Source organism: Gadus morhua, chromosome 8 (genome assembly GCF_902167405.1).
Source record: "Gadus morhua chromosome 8, gadMor3.0, whole genome shotgun sequence".
Taxonomy (NCBI): domain Eukaryota; kingdom Metazoa; phylum Chordata; class Actinopteri; order Gadiformes; family Gadidae; genus Gadus; species Gadus morhua.
The window spans coordinates 17,728,668-17,753,668 of record NC_044055.1 but is presented as its reverse complement, the minus strand read 5'-3'; the positions used below and the strand labels follow the sequence as shown (position 1 = coordinate 17,753,668).

The 25,001-nt window shown below is 39.0% G+C and overlaps 1 protein-coding gene across 2 annotated transcripts; it reads right to left on the bottom strand.

Moving 5' to 3' along the window:
• Window positions 1–33: 33 nt before the first annotated feature.
• LOC115548347 (uncharacterized) lies at window positions 34–24,635 on the bottom strand. Of its 2 annotated transcripts, XM_030362893.1 has the most exons (25): window positions 24,570–24,635; window positions 23,049–23,178; window positions 13,533–13,688; window positions 13,008–13,145; window positions 11,345–11,496; window positions 10,974–11,077; window positions 10,687–10,882; window positions 10,395–10,526; window positions 10,153–10,296; window positions 9,944–10,079; window positions 9,379–9,529; window positions 6,042–6,178; window positions 5,688–5,799; window positions 4,972–5,035; window positions 4,457–4,660; window positions 3,978–4,123; window positions 3,580–3,698; window positions 3,372–3,496; window positions 3,180–3,277; window positions 2,918–3,054; window positions 2,056–2,180; window positions 1,792–1,937; window positions 1,387–1,489; window positions 983–1,125; window positions 34–778 (listed from the first exon to the last, which is right to left on the bottom strand). In XM_030362893.1, the coding sequence occupies exons 1-25, from the start codon at window positions 24,591–24,593 to the stop codon at window positions 652–654; spliced, it is 3,249 nt and encodes a 1,082-aa protein (XP_030218753.1). In that variant the 5' UTR covers window positions 24,594–24,635; the 3' UTR covers window positions 34–651. The 2 variants fall into 2 exon arrangements, with proteins under 2 accessions (XP_030218753.1, XP_030218754.1); XM_030362894.1 differs by lacking the exons at window positions 13,533–13,688; window positions 23,049–23,178; window positions 24,570–24,635 and having other exon boundaries at window positions 11,345–11,431; window positions 13,008–13,138.
• Window positions 24,636–25,001: the final 366 nt, after the last annotated feature.

Here is a 25,001-nt window from a genome sequence, read left to right as displayed (position 1 = left end):
AACAAAATATTGGAGGATTGAATGAGGCACGCATTTCAAATCACATAACTATTTATTTGACCAACAATATCGGTTGGTTAAGTGATAATAACAACATGCTGGTATTGGAGCATCCTACTCAGCGTTGATGATCATAACAATATTACAAAGAACAAGGATAAACTGTTAATGAGTATAAATGAATCAAACATGACTGAAAGATTATAGAATTCCCAAAACATTTGTTTTATAACAAAACAAGATTATTTAAAGAGTACACAGGAATCAAACATGACAGAAGGCATAGAGAGGCCTCACATGTTCAATGTTTTCACATGGAATGAAGAGACACTGCATTTTTGCATGAGAAATAACAATAAACAAGGGCATGTCTTACAAATGAACATTCATACTGATGACCAGTAGTAGTTCCGCATTAATGTCTGCGTTAAATAGCCCAACTACAGCTTGTTCCTCATCAGACTACAGCAGGTATACTTGAAAGATAACAAAAAAAAGAGAAAACATATTTTTTTATAAGCAACAATAATGTGATTAAACTGTTACAATGAGATGCTCTGTTTTGGTGATGCTTGTCAACAGAAAAAAAACACTCTCCATGACCGATTTCTTCTGAACTAGTGATAAACAAGGCACATTTAGCCTAACGTTTCAAGGCCCTGCTGGTTGAATCTGACGAACCTTGTGCTCCCTCACCATTTTCTTCATATCTCGATCTTGTTGAAGGTCACTAGTCTGGAGTGGACGTTTTTTCCCCATTTGTGGATCAAATGGTTTTCTAAAAGAGACAACATTTTTATTTGACAGAACACAGGAATGCTAGTCTACAAATCAAATCAAACATGAAAGAAAGGCTACAGGCTGGTGGTGAAAACTAAGGATAATTGAACTGATCAATCAAATTCATCCAGGGAAAAGCATCAGGAAAATAATATCATTGCACATTACATTAAAATACTCGAGAGGAAAATGTAGACCGTACGTTTTAAGGTGCTCCTCGATGGCCTTACGCTCGTATACTGTCCCATACTTTGTTTTAACAGGATCAACAAATATCCTCTTGCTGAGTAGACATTTCAGATGTTGGGGTGTGTTCTTCGGAACAGAACTCCGACCGACCAATTCCTTATAGGGAGAAGTAATAAAGCAGTTTGATGTTTTATTCATAAGGTGTAAGGCCTGTGGCTCAGAAAATGTGGCATTTACTTGTGAGGCTAATTCAGTAATACCTCTTGACATAAAAAAAAAAAAACAAGAACTCACAAAAACATATGAACAAATGTCCACTTTGTTTATTTGTTTTGAATGTTGGCGCAAGATGTTGGACGCAATGTTTTAATATATCCTTTAGTTCATAGAATCCTTAATATAATTGGGTAAACTCACCCGCTCTTTGTCATTGAAGGACTTGGCTGCAGTTTTCGCGGTTTGTTCCTTGGCTTCTTGTTCATACTTGTCCTTGCTGGATAGGAATTCCTCAGCCAAAATGCTTACAATGGAGAACAATTGTATACAATTGTAACACATCACATAAAAGCATACTCAGGTAAATTAGGTATAGGTAAAATAGTTTCGTAAGAGGTAAAAAAAAAAGAACATGCCCATATAATGACTAATTCTACAGAATTTGGTCTGCCTCTCATGTCAACTTGATGGAAACCATTCAGCATGGTCAGCATCATATAGAAAGCAGTAAAATACATTTTTTTCATTCAACGCCAACTTGAAGAAAACAAAGAAAATATGTAAACATCAACTAAATTTAGTTTTACCAACGCTAGAAGATCCCACCTGTCTAGTGGGTCTTCAGCCTCAGGGGCGATGAGCAGTCCATAGATGGCGTCCAGGATCTCCCTCATGGTGACATGTGCGTTGTAGCTGCGGTCAAATATGTGGTGACATATCCGTCCAGAATTGTTGATGTTGCAGTGGTACACCTTTACTCATGTTAAGATTATGGCACTGGAAAAGTTCTGTTTATTTGTTTCGTTTACTGGCTCTTTCGCAACGATTCTTCAAATGTATGGATGATGCATTGTAATCAAATAAGGATACATGTGTGAAGAAGCGGATTGTAGGAGGTTTCACTGGGTAATCCTTGTCAAACTGACAGTACAGCTCAAAGACCCCCTTTTCATAAGGTGTGTCAGGAGGACCCTGCATCAGAATCTTCCAAAACGCTATAGAAAGTTAGAAATCACACATCACACAACAGTTAGGAATCCGACATATCGGTTAGGAATCAGAAATCATGACTGTTATGCATTACTTAGAAAGCTTGTACACAGTTGTTGGAGCCATTTCTGCTGTTTATGATTTATTTGTGATATTTATATTGTTTGGTAATTTCTGTTATTTTGGAATATTGTAAGTATCGCGATCTAGATTCTGATGTGATGTTTGGTGTAGCCTGTGTCACGGGGTGCTTAGTGTTGGGCACCGATTGGGTGTCTAAGCCCCCCCCCCTTCTTGGGGATTCACCTTTACTTCCAGGTAACAGGCGGCGGGTTGTTTGAATGGGTTGGCGGGTGTAGAAGGACAGTTTTTGACCGTGGTCTATATCGTGTTTGTTGTAAACCCTAAGTTGTGTACAATAAAAGCTGAAACTCGAAATACTGAACTCGCGTACTGAACATCTATCTACCCTCGTCAAAGTGGATCCATGCAAAATCGCGCTGGATGCCACAATACAGTTCATGTATAGTAGGTATATTAGCCTGATGAAGATCCCTAGCGATCGAAACGTTGCTGCTATTAAATCTACTTCTGGAGCATTAAAACAGTGTACATACCCTCCTTTCTCTTATATTCAACACAATTGAGTGTCTAGCACCTTTGGATTACTTTTGGATGTGAGCACCACTCCTCTTTTTAGGTGAAAGATGATATAACTATAGTGGGCATGATTGCAACTTACTGAAGTCGGACTCGGAGGGGAAGATGGTGAAGTAGGGATGAGGCTCACAGTGCAAGCGTCTCAACTCCTCTAGTATACGTTTGTCCTTCTCCATCAAGGGGGATTTCGTAGATTCCTGAATCTTCTTTTTTAATGCACTGTGGTGAAAGAAGTCTGCGTTTAGTTCAGTAGGGGAAGCCTGTCAGGGGGAAAGTAACCACAAGGCACGGGGTGGGGGGGGGGGGGGGGGGGGAAGCAATGTTGTCGGCTAGTTTGGACATACTCCTCTGTCACGGTCACTTTGTCATTGAACTTGCTTGGCAGAGTAGTCTCAGGGAGGTCATCGTAGCCGTGTTGTGCAAAGATGCTACTTAAAACACTCTAGTGGACAGAACATTTAAAGAAAAATGAAAGACAACCATTAACTAATGAGAACAAATATGAATGTTAGGGTACTGCAAGTATTGCAACTCACCTCGCTTGTGATGGCGGATGGATCTAGTTTTTCCTTAGGTTTTCGCATTTCCAGAGAGAGAACCGTTTCAATCTCAAAAAGTCTAAGGCCATCTCTGCTCGTTTCGGGCTTGAAACAACAACCTCCTAATCACAGATTTAGTATTAATACATTGAATATATGCTATGTTTTGACAGAGGTTGATGGCTAATGAAAGGAGAAGCTCTACCTGTGGCATTGCTGATACCGTGAAGTGTGTGGTTGTCTACATCTCCGAGCAGGATGGAATCCACAACGATGTTGGATTCAATCAGATTTATTGCAACAGTTTCAGTTCTTGCCATCGACCTGTATGAGAAATGAGCCACACGGCAATACAACCCAAGACAATGGTTTTAAAACATTAAATTCCATCTGCAGTAAATAGACCATACACATCTATATGAACACTATATCAACTAAGTATAGATTAATATAGTATAGAAACGCTCCTTGTGCATGTAAGAATTTAATAAATGAAACAAAGTTTGTGGTTGGTGCTTGACCTCGCATGAAGGTTGTGAGAAAGCATGGTCACATCACATTTATGGACTAGATAAGGTAATTTGCACACAAATAGTAATTTACCCCAAATCATTTCCATCCGTGAGACATATGATGCGGAGTCTACATTGAGGGAACATCTCCTTCACTTTGTTCAGTTCTTTGACTCCACGTTTTAGGGCATCGTACAGAAGAGTGGATCCACTTGGTCGTAGCTCACGCAGATGTGCCTGTGGTTACAGTCAGGTCTAGTTTATAGCTGCCTTTCGACAAGTTACGGTGTCCCAGAAGGGCCTCATTTGTAAATTAACTATGTTCGCATTACAATTATTGAACTTGAAATTGTTTATTCTTTCCTCATTGAGGACTGTTACATTTCACATAGATGTGATTGACAGGCAACCAATCACAGAATGTCCTGTCACAGATTGGCCGGCAGAGATCTAAAATCTAAATTGGCTCGAAACAGATATTCTCAGCGTGTTTTCGCTCGCTAATTACAGAAAAAACATTGTAATTTCTGAAGGTAAATGTTAGCGAAAAACATGTCTGTAGAAACTTACCTTGAATTTTTCCAGAGTTTCAGTAAACGTATGTATGACGGTCACTTTTGAGCTGAAGCTCGCAAGGCCAATCACGTGATGGAAATCATAGGCCATGGTCCTTGTTGCAAAACTGTCAAACAGCTCCTTCACAGCGTCCATCTTCTTCATTTTCAGTTCACCATAGCATTCCTCCTCCATGGAGGAACTGGTATCCATCAGCACCTACAAGACATATCCATGGCAATACATATTGTACCAGTACTGCCGTGTATACAAGTCATTACTGTACTATTAGGTACTATTACTATTTATGCAGACGACTTAATCAAAAGCAACAAAAGCATTTAATTCCGATGCATGACTGAGCTAGCAGGTACGAGGACTATAATCACGTTGAAAGGACAGGTCGTTTTCAAGCCAAGTTTAAACTGGGTTAAAATTGTTTTTTAGACTGGAGAGACTGGATGGAAAATCAACAGTTCCTTCCCCACAAAATCCTTCAAAAAATTGCACGTTTTAAAGATAGACCTTACCAGTATTGCTTCCTTTGGAGTCCTGCAAGTAATAAATGTTCGGTCATCTGAATAATTACCAGTACTGTATGAAAGAAAAATGCAAAGCAGGATAGTATTATTTTCGTTATTTTATTTTATTTGTCATCATTTGTTTTTGTTTCCTAAATATTGTCTCTATACAATATAAGTGGGCACAGCAATTAGTATTTAAGTGTTCAGTTAAACCTGCCGTTGCCAAAATTTGAGAGATGCAAACAGAGAGAGAGAGCAATTAGACGGCAAGACTTTGAAAATAAACAACCCCCAAAATACCCACTCCTTCTCAGCCCCCTCCCTCCTGCTCATGTGTCCAATTTGAATAGTGTTGAGTGACAGGCAAGATGAAACCAATCATGAAAGAGGGCCACTGATTGGCAAGGAAATCTCAAATCCAAGGCCGGTGCAGTCAACTAGAACAGATATTCCCCAATAGCATTTCACTAATAGCCAACGGATATTATATATATCATTGAGTGCATTTCCTACAAATTACACAGAAATAATAGCTATTAAATAACCTGGTTACCTACAAAATCTTTACGAACAGCAAAAAGGACAGTACCTTTATGACAATATGTCACAGAAATGTATATGTGCATAAATATATTTTTCATAATACAAAAACTTTGTTGCATAGTATATTGCATAGGATAACATATTGTGTGCATTCATAAATGTTTACAATGTTCACCTACCTGGCTGCCAGTTCATCCACATCAATTGTGAGTTCTTTTCCAGAGAGGAAATCCCGCACTTTAATCTGTTGTGGTTGAAATTTGTCCTTCTCTAGAAAAACGCCAAGATTATCTGACAAATTAAGAATTAATTGTTAATGGACAAATAATACTGTATTATCACATAAAGTGGGGTTAAATGGCCCAGTGTGACTCAAAGGTAACAATGTAAAACTTTGTTTAAAACATATAGAGATGTAATTAATAAGTGCACACATTATTTGAGTCTGATTTCTTGTTTAAGTTCAAGATAAATCTTCATGTCCTGTTGGTGATTAACCAACAACATATTTTAAATTGTATTTAAGGCAGTACCTTCACTCAGTTGAACAAGCAGCGGCCCACTACACCCTACATCCTTGAGTAGCAGCGGTGGTGTCACTTGTAGGAAGGGGAACTCTGTCAGTTTCTCTGTCATGTCGCCAAAAGTCTCCTTCATAGTCACCTGAAAGCTTGAAGCCAGAATGGAGGGGTGAGCAAGACAAAGCACTTGGCCAATCTGGCTTGTGCTGGTCTTGATGAAAATGCCTTATTCTTCTTTATAAATCTATGATTATTCAGATTTGCCTTAATCCAAGTTTCCACTTGGAGATATATTTCTCAACGTAATCTAAATAAGAATGAGATTTTGTTTTGTATTCAAAGTTGTCCTATCATCTTGTTTCATGTGAATCATATGTGCTCATACCAATACTATGTTTGCATGTTCAGTTCGGATCATTTAGAGGACGGGAGGCTGAGAACAAAAAAATACACCTTCCATTTTGGAGCTACAAACTAAATGTAAGTTTCCTGAAACAACAAAATTCATGCATCGTAGCTATGGGAACCAGAAATAGCCAGAATCAAGTGCTAGTGACTAAGTGCTATGTCGGTCAAAACTATTTCTTTAATTTGCACTACATCACAATGTGAGTCATGCTGTCTGATACATTAAGAAAGTTAAGCCAGCTAGAGTTGCAAGAAACTCAAGGCACGATTGTCATTGGCTGTTAACTTTGTCACTCTTACGACCAATTACCTGCCACTTATAGGGAACTTACTCTTTGTGCTGATCACCTGTACATGATCAGCAATCAAGCAAAACAGGGTATAAGTATGCCAGCACCTAAAAAACGCATAGTCTTCGATATGATGACGTTAAAAATGTGATACTATGAGTTGGTGGCTGCAACATACCGTCAGCAGATTGGCAACTTGATTGTGATTTTCATTCCTTAAGGGAATTGATGCTACTGGAGGAGTTAAAGAAATGTATGCCAGGGTTAACACTAATTTACCTTAATGAGCAGAAAGCAGACTCTTCAGCAAGCAGCCATAATGGCTGAGGAATTTGCATTGACTCATAAGAGAGTCTTTGTATGGGGGCATGAGTCCTCTCCTGATAGCGTTGAGGACAGGGTTAGAGACGGTCCTACCTATCAGGCTTAGGACTCACTCCAATTCAGACATGCAATGCTATTATTGGCCGAAGTATGGTCATGTTGTGAGGGATGTAATGCTACTTAGGTGGAAAGTCGCAGCATAAGCCAGGCAAGGGTATGGGCTTGCTTGAGTAAAGCTGTCTCGCGAACAGTGTTGGGAACTTTACTTTAAAAAAATAATAAGTTATAGTTACTCATTTCACTTGTTCCAAAAAGTAACTGAGTTAGTAACTGAATTACTCTATAATACAAGTAACTGATTACCAGGGAGAGTAACTATTTGCGTTGTAGCAAAAAAAAAGTTGCTATATGTCTAAGAATTTGTTTTCTGAGCAGTTTTCATTTGGCCTTAATGTGTTAAATGGTTGAACTGCCCATTAAAGGCCCTGATATACTTCCAACTGAATTTTAATTTGCTTGGTTGCAAGAGGGTGTAGAACATCTGCAGAGTACTACAGAACATGCCAACGTTTCATTGGATTGTTCCGGACTCGCCATTTTTGCTGCCTCATCTAATGTGTTTGCTGTGTGCGTGTGCTTCCTCAATAACATTTTGTGTTCGGAGCCAGGGGTGCGTTCGGATTATGCAGTTCATTCAATCAATTCATAGTAACGCACCGCATTTAAGGTACAGTAACGGTAACGGCGTTGTAATGACGGAAACAGTAATAGGTTAGATTACCCCGTTACTGAAAAAATAACGGCGTTACCTAACGCTTCTTTTAAACAGCGTTATTACAAACACTGCTCACGATTTTCTGAAGCTATTTGAAAGACAAGTATCCCTGACAGGGAATGAGGAGGACAGGTGGCCTGTACAAATATCGAGCAACATTGGTGGTTCTCAATCCTTCATTATGATTTATTTTTAAGTACGATGGAGATTGGAAGGGATTGGAATTGCTTCCACACCTGCTCCACCTCATTGTTTGTATGTGCAGTCTAGGTTAGTCTGTGGACGTTTTGAAGTTGCTGCACGATCTTCCTTTCCCTTTTTAATTGGGGGGATTTATAATGGGAAATTATATAGCAGGAGGGAAAGTAAACCCAGTTCCAGAGGTTCTGGACAACCCATTTCTTAATGAAAGCTTGAATGAGGTTTTCAAGACTCAGCCAGAGGTGGGATGAGTAAGTGTCCTTCTTAGAGCTTAGGCTCATAGACAAGAGGAAACAGACCTATCTTATTGTGTTTGCTTTCATTCTAGCCTGCTAGAGTGCCTGCTGTAGACCACGGTTATACCCCTCAGGAACCTGACCTGGCCACTGACGAGTGAGACAAGATTCTTTGATCTGGGCCCAGGGATTTGATAATACTCAAATAATGTTGTGTTGTGGCTACGGAGGTAGAGAAAGGGTGGCTGCATGGTTTCTATGTGAATAATGGGGTGTTGATGAGGAAGTGGGTATCCTGCCCAATGTAGGAGCTAGATGGAGCTGGTAAGGACTGGTGCACAGTGTATCAAGTGGTAGTTCCTACTGTTTACCAACAGCACGTGTTGCAACTGGCGGATGACAACCCATGGTCTGGGCACTTGGGTGGTCAGGGTGCTTTTGTTGCTTTTGACTAAGTCGTCTGCTTAAAAGGTCCCATGGCATGAAAATCTCACTTTATGAGGTTTTCTAACATTAATATGAGTTCCCCTAGCCTGCCTATAGTCCCCCAGTGGCTGAAACTTGCGTTCGGTGTAAAACGAGCACTGTGTATCCTGCTCGCCTTTGAAAAAATGGAAGCTCAGGCGCGCTGATTTGGAATGTGGCCCCATATGTCGTCATAAGGGGCTAAGTTACCTCCCCATTCTCTGCCTTGCCCGCCCAGAGAATTTGGCCCGCCAATGAGAAAATGAGCTACGACCGTGCAAACGCCACATGTGTGTGATTACACATACTGTAACGCAAGTGTTGTACACTTCTTTGTTATTTGGATAACCGTTCTGCTGTAGGTGTTATGGCGCATAACACGTCAGAGACTGTAGTGGGGGTTATCACAGCCATGGTTGAGAAGGAATTGGGGGAAAGGTACTTTGGCTTTGACTCCCTGTAGTACATGAACTGCGACATGGAGGAGAAAGGGATTGTTGACGGGTTGCTTTAAGGGCTCAAATTAAGTGCACCCACTTCTCCAGGCACCTACATCACTAAGTGCAATGATACAAAGATATAGTGCTTAAAGAGCAAAATAGGCCATTCTGTTTCATATTCAACATGTTATTTTTTAAAGGTCTACATACTTCTCTCCAAGCTTGTTTGTGTGAGCCAACCAAACGCTGTATCTTCTGATGGAGGGAGGCAGGCTGAGCAGTATCTTCTCTATATCCATGGCTCTCATCAGTGAGCTTTCCTGCAAGTTTACTTCACTGCAGTTTGGAATTTTCTCTCCATCTAAAAGTCAAAGTGAAGCGAAGAAATTTGGTCAAATTATTTAATTGGGATTAAAAACATACTTGCCCGTTGGCAGGTATATTTTTAGCAACATTAAAATTATAGTATGATTACTCCAGATAATCTAATCTAATCAGTTCAAAAACAATTAATTGACATTGAACCCAAAATAAAGAAAAGTTTTTGTTTGAGGACCAAGTATCCTGGTCTCATTTTACGCTAGTTCTGGTTGTAATGGACAATGCACAATTCTCAAATATAAAAAATATTATACATATTTCATTATAAATACCGAAACACACTAATTCTAACAATTTTATTTTAAAGAAATGCCTCTGGTCCTGCCATCTCATGTGTGTATGAGAATTTTACACGTGCAAAACCTAATTAAGTAGACTGTACAATGTCATTTACCTCTGATCTTTTGAAGAACATATGCCCTTTCATAGACAACTGGGGTTCCTGGTACATAGACTGGTTCACAGAAACGAACGTCCTCCTCAGATGTCAGGTTAACTGGTGCGTAGTTCTCATGATCTAGTGAGTGATCCTGGTCAATTGAGGAAAATGGTTAACTTACATGATTCATAGCTGAACAAAAGACAGATAAAATACTAACGTACCCCCGCTGTCGATAGGAGATATGCCCAGCAGTGTGCCGCATGCTCAAAGACATCCAGGTCCTCTATTGGTTTTTCCTCTATGCGCTGTCCAGGACTTGGCAAGAGTTCTCTGAACAACACGTACAATCCCTCAACGATTGCAATCTGGGTTTGAGAGCATAAGGATTATTGTGCACCAGAGCGGAGAGATGAGCACAATGGTATAAGTCTTAGCTAAATACTAACACTACAATGGCACTTACCTTCTGAGTTTTCGTAACAATCTCATTCTCGCAGATCAGCTGGTACAAACTCTGTGCCAGAGGGCTACAGCCGGTAAGTTTGCGTATGTAAGAATTCACTGTTAAGAAATCTTCCCCATACTTTTCTTCACTCTGGAGGTGGGCAAAAGCATTTTTGTTAAATTTCAAATGCTTATTAAAATTAACTAAATTGACGAACAGTGCAAAGGTTAAATATAAAGTGTTATATTTTTTGATCATCACACAGGAAATAAAAAGTGAGGATTTTAATGTAGAAACTATGATAAATTACCACAGAATAAAGTGAGGAGAGGAACACACTCAGTCCTTTAGTGCTTTGTTGGACCGAGGGTTCAACATCATTACTGAACATCGCATCATTGTCTGGCATCTCTTCATGAAACGAAGACAAGGAAAAGTTCAGCTTTGAACCTCTGTCTTCGGAAATACCCAAATCAAGCAAAACGTCACTACCACTGTGGTACCCTCTGTTGAAGTGCAGTAGAGCCTCATTAGAAATTAATTCAACTGTATGAGAATATGAAAATGCGTTAAAAACCATAGAAATGTTCAGGTTACTGGTAATGTAGAGCATGTGCTGGTATTCCACTTTCATTTGACAATTTGTCTTTCAAATTGGTAATGGTGTCAGACCTCAAGTTTACTGATATTTCAAAGTATCCCTGGGGAAGGAGGAAAGATTTAAAGCGGCAAAAAATCATTTAAATATTGATGTGATGTCATCTTCTCTAATGTTGCTTTACATTGCTATTGTAACTTGTAACACAAAGAAAATGTGTATGACGGAGCAACTGTTTATCTAATTTTTTTTATTTATTCATGATAAAGACCACATGTAGACAAATCTATAAATCAATGTCCTTCTAAGTATTGATTGCAACTGGGCTAATATACGCGTTAATGTGTTTTAAGAAGACATTAACACTGACCTTAAGCATTATGTGACACCAAACCGTATCCTCTCCTGGGGTTTCTTCCACTGTCGGGTTTCTCATCACAATACTGTTGACTAGGTTCTGCCTTGGTGTGAATATAGCATACAGTTTGTCTTTGTCATTGATATGTCTGTCTTTTAAAGACCCTGGGGGAAGTGAAACAAAACAAGTGAATGCAACATACAGTACCTCGGCTTGGAGTATACACAAGATAGTTTAGGATCAGCTAAAGAGTACTGTCTAGATGTACTTTGATTAGTGTTTTTTTTCCATACTTATTTTTCAGTATACTGCTTATGATAGGCTACGCAATAATTTTAGAAGTATTTTTGGTCATATTCTTTAAAATTCTCTTTATATCCAGACAGTAATCTATAAATCTAATGGTCTGACCAAAATAAGTAGAAAATAAACTGCGGCTGTCGCAGGCCTCTAAAAAGCCTTTCCAATAATAACCTTGAACGGGCCTTAATTAAAGGATTGGATTGCTTGCTAAGTATACCTGTCTTTCTACTTGCCTACCCAGCAACCTGTGCGCACTTTGGCTTCCACAAAGAAGCTAGGAAGAAAGTACAAAGTTTTGGGGAGTGGCTTTGGTGGGAGGCCTGAAGGGAGGGGTTGGATTTATTCGGTTGGATACTTTCAAAATGAAGCTTATTCGTAGCCTGACATCGCCGATGAATTTGCAAATGCCTATTAGTATGGAGCCTCTCATTCATTTTAGATTTCAACTGCCGCAGATCAAAATGCCAATTGGATGGACCTACAACCAATCAGAGTAATGGAACATGTGACGCATCAGCAGCAGCCATCTTGGTTCTATATGAAAATGCCTCAAATCCGTGTCTATTAGATAAACAGTTGGGATTGGCCGAAAAAACACCTAGCCGACCAGGTTGGCTAGAAATCTTTCTGAACAAGTGGGGGACCAGAAGCATATACGTATCAGGGTAAATATAACTAGACGCAACGATGCCCCCATCTTTGTTCTTTTTATCTTTTCCTATTCCCATCACACAAACAAAAACAGACACACATGATAGGATAAGGTTTGTGAATCAGAATATATTGAATTTGCCACAACTCTGCTATTTTTCACACAATAAATACCAATTCCTAAAATTGTATCAGGCAAGTCCATAGATCATGTATATCAAAACTGTTTGTAATTTTTTGATATATGGGCCGTCGAAGAAAACATATAATAATAGGAATAATAAGAATCCCTAAAATAACAATAGGTATCCACAGATACACTGTGAATACCTCACTGTTAATACCTTACTAGAGGCCGCAGATTTGGCTGGTTCCAAGTCCTGCTTATTCTGTCTGGTTCCTCCAAATGGCCTTTCCTACTTTTTGAGTAATGCATTTACTATAGAACTCTTTTCAGGCAGGAATTCCCTGACCTAATGAACCTTTACAATGAGACCAGTTCTAAATGTTCTGAACTAGCTACAGAACAGGAGAAGAGCGCAATGTATGCCTTTTTCGACAAACTAGTCGACTTGATATACATTACAATATTCCTGCAAAATCCAATTCTGGTATTTCTAGAAGGTGAAGACTCTATTTTTGTATCCCTTGGTATGGATGAGGTATGGCTTGCACAGATTTTACTTTCAATCACTCCTCAAACGGGTGATGCTGTTCTTACACGTGTTGAAGAAGGGGTCATCCGTCAGGGGCATTCCGTCCACCGTGTACAGACAGACACCTTTACTGTTGCCAACGTTTTCAAGATGACAAATCCTCAGCATTAAATCATCAACTGTGTTCTGTGCAGGATCCATGTCTACAAGGGGAAAAAGTGGTTTTACTAACGTACCTACGTGAATGTATACATTTATCTTATAAAAAATACAATCATTGAGAACCTCATGTACTTTATATATATTATATTCAAGCCAGTTTGTTTGCTAGATTAATCATCCAACATGAGGAGATTGAAGTGAATCCACAGAATATAAAAGTCTCTACTCTTTAATTTAATGCAGTTTAACTGTATGGTATGTTCTTCATCGGACTATGTCATAAAATAAACTATTTAATGTTATCTATGGTACAACTCAACATCCGAATGAAGACATAGAATGGGTTTCCAGAAATATATACAGAAAAAGGAACCGCAAGTGCTTGTGCATGGAGGCAAACTTTGCCAATCCGCAGACATGTCTCTTACCTCGGATACTTCTTGGCTCAGGACACTGAGGGAACGTGTATTGAAGGCAGAATTCCTCCAATGTCTTCTGGACAGCCGAGTGGTCGGGCCGGGATCTGAGCCTTCTCACATGATCTTTCATTTTGTCAAAGCGATTCTTCTCCATTTGACTCAGGCCTGTTTTGGAAAATGCATCTTGATTAATTAATTTGTTTACATGCTGAGGGGTAAAGCTTAAGGAATGGGGCTTATATAATTAGGACTTTGAATCGGCCACTAGATATTTTACGAATTAGCTTCCAGCTTGCAGACATCAAGTCATGTAGGTAACATTCTGATTTGTGTTTCCACAATTAGACAACGATATAGTCCTATCAACAATGACAAAGTTAAAATGTATCTAGCAATTATGCCCTTTAACTCAACACTGCAGTGCGTGGTATAGGTTATACATTTATAACAGGGTTCACCATGCAATTAAGGAATGCTTTGGGTTTTTCGTTAGACTACTCACGAGAGCAAACTCAGGCAAACACGCGGTGAATTAAAAATATTCTCTTTTGATGTAAACGCACGTAAGAGCCAAAATGGCCAGATATCGTCGTGGTTGGGTAAGAGTTTAATGATTTATAAACACTGTTATGAGGATATAGAATGAGTTTTACTTACTTATATAGTGTACCAAATCAGACAGAGTTATTAAGAAAATGTCCAAAACGACAATATAACTAAACGTTGTTAAGACATCCAGTAAATGCAGCAGGAGACATGAAACAAATTGAAACATTAATATTTGGCTCAAGATTTAGCTGGCTCAAGATTTGTATCCGCACCCGCAGAGAAAGAATTGTCTTCATGTAAAAAGTAATCTAGAGTACACTCATTAAGCATTATCTTTCCCTTCCTGTGCTCTTCTCATTTACTGGTATTTATTGTTATTATTTATTTGAATGATTTTCTTGTTTTACATGATTACCCACACACATATATACTATATAGTGTGGCAACCCGGCCCTTGCCGAACTTGATGCAGAGCACCTGAGCCTAAATAGCCTGCTCACATTCGGGGCTGTGTTGGCTTGGGTGTGAGGAGAGACTAGCCGTTGTGGCTGTGGTGGTTCCACCCATCGGAACCAGGCAGTGGACCCGCCAATTATCTTTATTTATTTAATGAGAAGTTTATTGAGCAGGGACAAATACATTGCACATTGTTTCATATAAAATATAAAAAAAGATGCCATGCATACCGGTTTCTAGTCAAGACTAATTTGCAACCCCTGTCCCTGGTCAGGCCTTTACTAAAAGTAACACATGAATAAAAATACAGAAGACATCATCTACAGGAGACATAAAGACAAAAACAAGCACAATGATTAATGCGTGAGCATGCGCGCCCGCCCATGTACGTGCGTGTCAATGTTCACAGGGTTTATTCAGTTTCAACCATTGTTTTACTTGTGTGTTAAAAACCTTGAGCTCTGTCAATGTTTAGATTTCTGATTGTAATTTATTCCACAGTTTAGTGCCTATTGCTACAAAGGATGATTGTCCGAATGTGGTTTTGCGCTTCGCTGTTCTACAATTTCCGTTTGTTGCACCCCTAGTTCTAATACTACTGTTCAGTTTGTTAATCAATTGGCAGAGTATTTCTGGAGCAAGGTTGTTCAAACACTTGAAAATTAGTTTTAAAAATGAAAAGATTACAAAGCTGTCAAATCCCAGTAAATTGTGTTTCTTTAAAATTTGGCAATGATGCCAAATTTCTGATCCATTATTTTAAGTGCCTGTTTGTATAATGATTTTATTGGTGTCGTTGGCTTGACCCCAAACGGTTATACAATATGACATATGGGAAAATATCATGGCATGCATAAATTGTTGTGCTGCCTTAAGAAGTATATATTTTCTGATAAGGCGAAAGCAATTTAAGTTGGGCTTGACAGTCTTGCATAGCTTCTTAGCATGTCTGTTCAATTTAAGATGAGAATCTAAAATAACACCTAAAAATTTGAACTCATCTACTGGATCTATCTCTATCTCATCAATCTTTACTCTGGAATTTTCATTGGCTTTTCTTTTAATTGAAAAGCACATTGACACTGTCTTTTAATAATTTAAAGTCAAATGATTGTTTCTGAGCCACTGGGATACACCAGACATCGCTTCTGACAGAGTTTTGGCTGCCAACTGAGTTTTGCAGACACAAAAACCACGGTGTCATCTGCATACATTTGGCATCTGGCTTTTTTACAACTGTGTGGTAAATCATTAATATATAAGCTAAAAAGTAAAGGGCCTAAAATAGAACCCTGTGAACCCTTTAAAGAACCCTTTTGTTCTTTAAAGTAAGAAATCGTTATTTCGTATTATTAAAAGTGTCTTTGAGGCTTAAAGTGTAATTCCGGCGCATATTGAACCCAGGATCTTTGTTTTGGCATGAAAAGCCCTCCAGATACCTTTTTAATTGAAAATCGAGTATTATAGTTTGCCGGGCGCAATGTTTGGCGTCCATGTTGTTGGCTTGGGGCATTGAGTTTTGCTTTTAAATCTGCATTTTTGAACCACTAATATTGTTAAAAATCGCACCAAACCTCTGCAGTAGCATGACTAGGGTCCCTACACATAAAACGAAGCACAAACAACTTAGTTTGCAAACCCAGAGTTTATTTAAAAAGACAGTTTAACAAGCATTACCGGTAGGTCCGTGTTTACAGGAAGTCCACACAAGTCGATTGCCGAATGCGCCAGAGTTCAGTTCAATGAGGAAAGTTTTTGAATTTATAATTTATATAATCTATATTTATAAATAATAGATAGCAAGTGTTGACACGTAAATTAAAGGAATTGCATGTGTAAGTTACAGTTACAAAATAATTGTTTGCTACAATCAAGAATGGCACCTTGTTGACGGAAGACGCACTGCACACTAGGGATGGGCAAAATGATTATTTTCCGGGAACTAGTTCTTTCAATTCAGTTCACTATAACTAATCATTCGTTTGATTCGTTCGTTATGTCAGATTACGTCATTTTTCAGGGAATCTCACAGGTGTCTGCCCCCCTCCCCGCGAGACGTCCCTGAGCATAATTTAAGCGACTTCCAGGCTCTATCCGGCGTGAAAATCGACAAGATAAACTATATATTATATATATAACCAAATGTCCCGCCAATATTTATACCACTTGCTTACTCTCTATATTTCATAGATGGTTTTATATATTTTTTACTTTACATTTAATTCTTCATTATTCAGGCATTACAGAACTTTCATGGTAATAAAAAAAAAATACGAACTGCAGTTTAATATCTTTGTTTGTTCTTGATTGACGTAGAATGGAGCAAAGACTGCTGGGATTGGGAAATGCGTTTATCCAATAAACAGATGGAGGTCAAGTCTATTTTCGGAAATGTAGGGGGATATAAGAGTACCACGTCGAATGGTATGACCCAAGATACGTCAGACAGAGAAAGCGCGCAAATTCGACGGTACCACCTTGTCATTGCTACCTCTCATTGGCTGAATCTTTGAGAACGTTGTAGACTCATTCGATATAAGGTCGCGGGGAGACGAAGCTCTGTTCGTTTGTATATTTTATTTACGTGACCATATTTTTGTTTTAGGTTAAAAAAAAAAGAATCAAAGAACCAGTTCTTCTTGTTTTGGGGAACCAGTTCTTGTCGTTCACGATCAGGATTTGTTTGTTGTGAACGAATCGGTCGCGACCGACTCATCCCTACTGCACATGTGATTGACGAGTGAAGGACAGCTCAAGCACCGGAGAAGACTATGAAGGTATTATTGTAACAAAAGTCTTTAGCACCTGTAACTGCAGAATTTGAATGTGTACAATAAAGTCACAGTAAATTTGAAGTCGTATATATTTATTTTGCATGTGTACTCTAAAGTCACAAATGTGTAACAGTACATTTGAAGTTGTAAATATGCTGAATCAACATAGCGTTCTTGATCATTGTATTTGTTAAGAAATTTTTCACAGATGTGCAACTTCTGATCCATTAGTTAGTTCAAATTTGGGTTTACGAATGCACACATTTTGGGCATGTTCTCAGATTATGAAACATGGGTGTGCGAATGTGTTTTGCACCAACTGCGCTGCAATGATTTTAGCAAAAGGATTTGTGCACCTGTAACACAGATTTGCGTACTCGTAGACCCTATTTTGTGTTTACAATGGTAGAAAAATATTTACGACTTCAAATGTACTGTTACACATTTGTGACTTTAGAGTACACATGCAAAATAAATATATACAACTTCAAATTTACTGTGACTTTAGTGTACGCATTCAAATTCTGCAGTTACAGGTGCTAAAGGCTTTTGCTACAATAATACCTTCATAGAAGACGACCCATCTACAGCTTGAAGTCAAGAGAGAGATGGTTCATGTTTGTGTTTTCCCCGGCTGCGAAAAAAAAATGAAAAGTTACACTCCAGAAACTTTCCATAGACTGCCATTGCGGTACAATGACCGATCTCTGGTAGACCAGTGGCTTATTGTTCTGAATATGGACATTGAGGCCAATCAAGACGCTAATGCAGAAGGATCACCGTGTCTGCAGTGCTAATTTTGATAAGGACGACTTCATCATTCCCAAAAGAGCTGCTGACCCAAAGAGCCCAACAAGAGTTTCATTGAAGAGGGATGCAATCCCTCGAGTGCGGCAAGTGGCTACGGATAGACTTGAGGTAAAGTTGTTTGCTTAGTTTTTGTGTTATATATGATTGTTCACAATTGGTCTGGGGGAGGATGCGTCACAAAACAAAGTTATAAGTCCTATGAGCCCTAACTTCATTCGAGTAAGTGAAAGATGATCTTGTGAGTTGTCCAGGTATAGGCCTACGGCTAATCTCAATTTATTGTGTATAAGGATTTGTGGTGGGAATTTCCGGACCACGTCAATCGTTTTCTGTGTCAACCGGGTAGAATAAAGTCATCAGAACGTTTAAAGGGGACCTATCATGCTTTTTCGACTTTTATGACCTATAAACGTTGTTATAATGATTGATAGTCATGTTTAACCATACTAAAGTGTCAAATAATGACGTACTCATTTCAACGTATTCCCTGCTGACAGTCTGGGGTGGCTGTGCAGAGCGCTAAACACTCGGGACAGCGTTTGCGATTCACTTGTTCACATTTCCGGGAAATCATCTACGTAGAGGCACTCCTGCCGCGCCCCCATATGCCTGGTCAAATCTGCCCGCGCGCGCTTCAAGGAAGGTAACCAATCACAACGGAGTTGGTTTGGCAGGAGGGGGGCGAGGGGGCGGAGAAGGACGAAACCGAGCGTTGACAGAGAATGCTGAAATTGCCCAGATGAGAGGAAGAGTTTCCCGAAAATCGACATCGTTTTTTGTGTATGGTTAAACATGACTATCAATCAATATAACAACGTTTATAGGTCATAAAAGTCGAAAAGCTTAATAGGTCCCCTTTAACAATTGCGGTCATATATTTGTGTAAGTCCATCATCAGCTTCAACTGATAGATTGCCATTTTATTAACCAAATGGTAAGGTAGTATTGGGGGGCAATGCTGCCCTGGCAATAAAAATTCCTGTCTTTAGCCAATGCAAGGACTTCTCCTTGCAACGTTTGTTTTATTGTTTGTTGTATGGTCTTGTACCGTTTTTACACAAATATGACCGCAATTGTTAAACGTTCTGATGACTTTATTCTACCCGGTTGACACAGAAAGCGATTGACGTGTTCCGGAAATTCCCACCACAAATCCTTATATACAATAAATCGAGGTTAGCGTAGGCCTACTTACTTGGACAACTCACAAGATCATCTTTCACTTCCTCAAATTAAGTTAGGGCTTATAACTTTGTTTCGTGACGGATCCTCCCCCACACCAATTGTGAACAATCATAACACAAAAAATAAGCCAACAACTTTACCTCAAGTCTATCCGTAGCCACTTGCCGCACTCGAGGGATTGCATTCCTCTTCAATGAAACTCTTGTTGGGTTCTTTGGGTCAGCAGCTCTTTTGGGAATGATGAAGTCGTCCTTATCAAAATGAGAACTGCAGACACGGTGATCCTTCTGCATTAGCGTCTTGATTGGCGTCTCAACGTCCATTTTCAGAACAATAAGCCACTGGTCTACCAGAGATTGGTCATTGTACCGCAATGGCAGTCTATGGAAAGTTTCTGGAGTGTAACTTTTCATTTTTTTTCGCAGCCGGGGAAAACATAAACACGAACCATCTCTCTCTTGACTTCAAGCTGTCGTCTTCTCCGGTGATGAGCTGTCCTTCACTCTATCGTGTGCAGTGCGTCTTCCGTCAACAACGTGCCATGCTTGATTGTTGCAAACAATTATTTTGCAACTGTAACTTACATATGCAATTGCTTAAATTTACGTGTCAACACTTGCTATATATTATTTATAAATATAAATTATACAAATTATAAATTCAAAAACGTTCCTCCTTGAAGTGAACTCCAGCGCATTCGGTAATCGACTTGTGTGGACTGTAAACACGGACCTACCAGTATTGCTTGTTAAACTGTCTTTTTAAATAAACTCCGGGTTTGCAAACTAAGTTGTTTGAGCTTCGTTTTATGTCTAGGGACCCTAGTCATGCTACTGCAGAGGTTTGTGGCTATTTTTAACAATAGTGGTTAAAAAAAGCAGATATAGAAGCAAACTCAATGCCCCAAGCCAACAACATGGACGCCAAACATTGCGCGCACACACACACACACACACACACACACACACACACACACACACACACACACACACACACACACACACACACACACACACACACACACACACACACACACACACACACACACACACATTCAGCTCAACAGCAAGCAAAGCTTTTGGATTCGCAAGCAAAACTTTTGGATTTGCAAACAAAACTTTTGGATTTTTTGATTGCAGTGTCGATAGTTTTGCTCTCAAATCTATTTTTTGATTGCAATGTGGAAAGTTTTGCTCTCAAACCTATTTTTTGATTGCAGTGTGGAAAGTTTTGCTCTCAAACCTATTATTTTTGATTGCATAATAAAGACACAAATCTACCTCCATAGAAGACCCCTCCCATGCAGTGGCGATTCTGGGGGGTGGCCTGGGGTGGCCAGGGCCACCCCTGAAAGCTCATTGGCCACCCCTGTGGCCACCCAAGATCTGATAGGTAGTTGGTCAAGTTCGTCAACACAAGAAATAAGAGAAATGCTGTCAATCAATGATGACAGCTGATCAACTGATTTAGGGTCAGTTTTACATTTTTAACTAACACAGTAATGGTCGTGCTGAGGCTGTGAGAGCTGATTTCTGCTCGGCGGACATTTAGCTATGCAGGTCAGGTGACCCATGAGATGAGCGCGCTGCACATGCTGCTGGTCCGTGAAACAGGAGGACGACGACGGTCACAGTGACAACGTGAACAATATAAAAACGATAAAGACGCTGAAATCTGTCGTTGAGAGGTATGGTAATTTAATGTTTAGTTATATCGTAGTTCCCTCTGAATGTGTAGGAAAACTTTATCCAGCACTAAGTAGCAGCTAAAAGACGAACTACACTGCACTAGCTTGCTTAGCAGCCTGCAAACCAGGTTAAGCATGTAACGTTTGTGTTTTGGATACCGCCATGAAATATGAAAAGATGTTTTCTGGACTGAAGACTGATGGTGTTTTTTGCAGATGTGTGTGTTCAACAGAGCTAATGTTATATTTTTGGCCAACCAGTGTGTGAAACATAGTGACAGTCTAGATTTAAGTAGCTATAACACAAGAACAAGCTGTGACTTATTTGTTGCATTCAAATGCCACAAATGCTTGAGATGCAATATGTGTTAATTGTGTTATTAAAAGTGAGTTGTAAGAGTGGTAGTTATGTAAAAATAAACCTTTGTAGATCCTATAAATAGACATAATTAGGCACATTGTTGACACCTCCTTTCTTTTTGACATTTTAATGGAGTCAAAGGTGTTATTTAAGGGGTGACAAGTTATATTTGGTCTGGTGGCATTGCATTGGACTTAAGTCTTGTCTTGTGATCTTATGGCCTATGTGAAAGCATTTTGTAGCAGGAGAATGAGCAAAAGCAAGAACTAGCTACCTCTTTTGCACTTTGTTACTATTATTAGAATCCTCTATTGTTCATGAGAGTTTGAAGGTTTACATAACATTACTTTATAGTATATACTTTGGAGTTAAGATTTGTTTGGTTTATGTTACAATTGTTTATGTATATTTATCAAGTTAATTTGTGATTCTAAGGCTTAACTGTTTGATTTAAATAAACGTCATAATTTATGCTGAATCAAAGCCAACGTTTATACCTTCATCAGGGCCCTGGACATGAATACTGTCTGGGTTGAAAACCCACTTTTTGCACATTTTCATACATCACAAGGCATCCTAGAATAACATTATTCAGTCATCAGGCCATCATCTGTGTCACCTGTATTGTTACCTATGTTTGCTTTACTAATTTAGGTGCCATCTTGTGGTTAAATAAAAACACACCAAAGCAAAGAACAAACCAAAAAAATCTAATTCCAGTATCTCCAACAAATTATATCTAAGCTAAATAATAACATAAACTAAGCATGTAAATGACAACAAATATTTCTGTTTTTTTCCTTACAAGCTTAATTTATCCTTTGCTTACAGATACACTTTTTAATAAGGTCTATCTTAAAGCATTTTGGTTTGTTCTGTTGCCTGGATTGCTGTGTTTTATGTAACCACAAGATGGCGCCTCAATTAGTAAAGCAAACACAGGTAACAATACAGGTGACACAGATGATGGCCTGATGACTGAATAATGTTATTCTAGGATGCCTTGTGATGTATGAAAATGATGATGAGCTGATTAATGTTATTATATAGGATGAGTTAAGAGCAGTTGAATTTTGCTACTCTAATTTAACTTGTGAAGAGATGAGGACTTTAATCCACTATAAGGAAATGGCTCTTAGAAAATGTGTACCTTATTCTGAACATAATTACTGATTAAAAATAGACATGTTAAAATAACCAGATATACTTGAGGACTGTGATAGGTGGTAATGGAATTTAAAAAATGACTTTAAAAAAAAGAAGTCATTTTACCAGCATAGACACCTTTATTTGACAGTTATGAGACAGGAAATCATGGGAGAGAGAGGGGATGTGACATGCAGCAAAGGACCGGGATTCGAACCGCAGTTGGCTGCGTACGTGTATGTATTAAACTTCGCTATGCCATGGCCACCCCACACTAGCTTTGTGTCCCATCTTGGCCACCCTAGTAAAAATGTCCTGGATACGCCACTGCTCCCATGATCCCACGTTCCGCACGATGTCATCAAACTACGCATTTTTTTTATTGTTTGGATAGAGCGATCCCTGGCGGCAGAAAGTACCTTTTATACTTTTGCAGACATGTTTATCGGAAAAAGTTTTTTGGGTTGATTTTATTTCCTTCAAAAAAAGTAACAGTCCAGACTGCCTGTTGTCTGGACCGTGTATATTTGTATTTAGCAACTTGCTTCTTGTCTTGCCCATTTCCTGCAGATCCTCATCAGTTACACTGTCAATAAAGTCCCTTTCATCTGCGACACCTTTATCTAGAAATACTTTATAGTACTTCTCAAGCCTGTAACTCTCCAGCAGGTGGTAGATGGCCTCCATCTGAAACGATGAAAATTGATTTGTTTAGACTGTTCAACTGACATTAACTTTTGAGCATCCTTAATGAATTCAAAATAGGAAATGTTACTCAGAGCAGGGGCCTGTGGCTTGGCAAGTCGAGTTTTTCGACTCTTTGCGTCACAGTCAGCACTTAGCCAATAGCTGCCCCAGTTGACAATTTTTTTTCTACGTTTTGCGTCACATTCAGCATTGTTAAACTAATTTCACAGAAGCGAAAACAAAAAGAAGGAGACGACGCACCTGGGAGTATTTAGCTTCTTTATATGTAAAAAAAAACGTAAAGACTCGACCAAGCCACAGGATCTGGACGGGTGCATCCAACACAAAGTTAATGGCAGGCATCCTCTTCATCCTGCATTATCCGCACTGATTTGAGCCAAAGTGCAACAGATGAACTTATTGTAGGAATATAGACTAATAGAAATACCATAACTGTGCGTTCTTCTGCTGAGAGTTGTAAACACTTCAACGGACAATATTTTCCAATATTAGATTGCTCATCAGTCATTACGCGGATAATTGTGTTGTAGACCGATGTTCCGTCAGTCTAAAACAAACCAAATACACGTCTCTTTGATGAATCATTTGATTTTATGGAAGGTTAATATTCAATAGTGTGTGTGTTGTTGTGTCAATAACTCAAGACAAGCGTGTCATCAGTTAAAGACACATCTTCAAGCAGGAAGCCCTGTTGTAGAGGAGATGTAGGACCTAAATCTCAACCTCATACCAGGCTGGTATGGCTATTGTATGACCGCACCTTTAGTTCAACACACGCAGCTGTCATTCTTCGGCCCTGCCCAAGCTTTGTTCTCAATTCTATGTTGCTGTTCCACTCTTAACCCAAGTAAAATACTTAATATCTATACTTAAAGCCAGGCCTATAGCACATATATATATATATGATTTATCTACATTTAAATATCTGATTACGCATACAAGGATTTTGAATATACATTTACATATACGCACAGCCGGATACCAGACCTTCGTACGTCATTTTGTTTGTAAGGATAGTTCAAATTGAGCGAAAGTAGGCAGTCGGAGACAGGTTACGAACAGAGTAACCGACGCACACAATAATAATAATAATAATAATAATAATAATAATAATAATAATAATAATAATAATAATAATCAATGAAATTTATATAGCGCTTAATATGGTACTCTAAGACGCTTTACATAGGCTATTGCCCTATCAAAACTATGTAAGACAGACTAGACACAAAGTTAGGCTGTAGTAGGCCTATACGACTCCTCCAAAAAAATGTCATAGTTAATATAGCTTATTGGTTACCCTAGTAAAAAGTACAATTGCGAAACAAAAAACAGATTATTTCGGCCAAAACATTCACAAAATAGTTTACCTGGCGGCTCCTGGAGTCATCCATGGTGCTCCAGGTGAAACTGCTTATACAGTTTCACTTCTCAGGAAGTAGGCTACATGACCTTAAACGCATCACAACACGCCCCCTGTAACGCTTAAGGTGAAGTATAAAACCTAAAAGGTTCGTCTTCATTTTGTGTGTGTGAATCCTCAGTCACAGACCTTAAAAAGTGACAAAACTGCACCTTTTGACGTTTTGTGCTTCTCCATCAGTCACTACAGTAGGCTACTCACTGATAATACATTGAGATCCGAGTTTTGTCCGACACCGAGGATGCATTGTTCTCTATGCCCTTGGAATTGTTCCGCTGATCAACACCCTACTTCAGAATAAATCAATGTAGGGAATGTGGAGAGGAAAATTCAGCTTAGTGAATAAATTGTAATTTATTCAGTAGTGAATGCTGGTAGA

Excerpts from the sequence above, each read along its gene's own strand:
- LOC115548347 (XM_030362893.1), bottom strand. The coding sequence starts at position 24,593 with ATGGATGACTCCAGGAGCCGCCAG. Across the intron at positions 10,080-10,152 it reads ATCTCCTATCGACAGCGGGG|GATCACTCACTAGATCATGA; the intron begins GTACGTTAGTAT and ends TCAATTGACCAG. Across the intron at positions 5,800-6,041 it reads GCTTGTTCAACTGAGTGAAG|ATAATCTTGGCGTTTTTCTA; the intron begins GTACTGCCTTAA and ends TTAATTTGTCAG.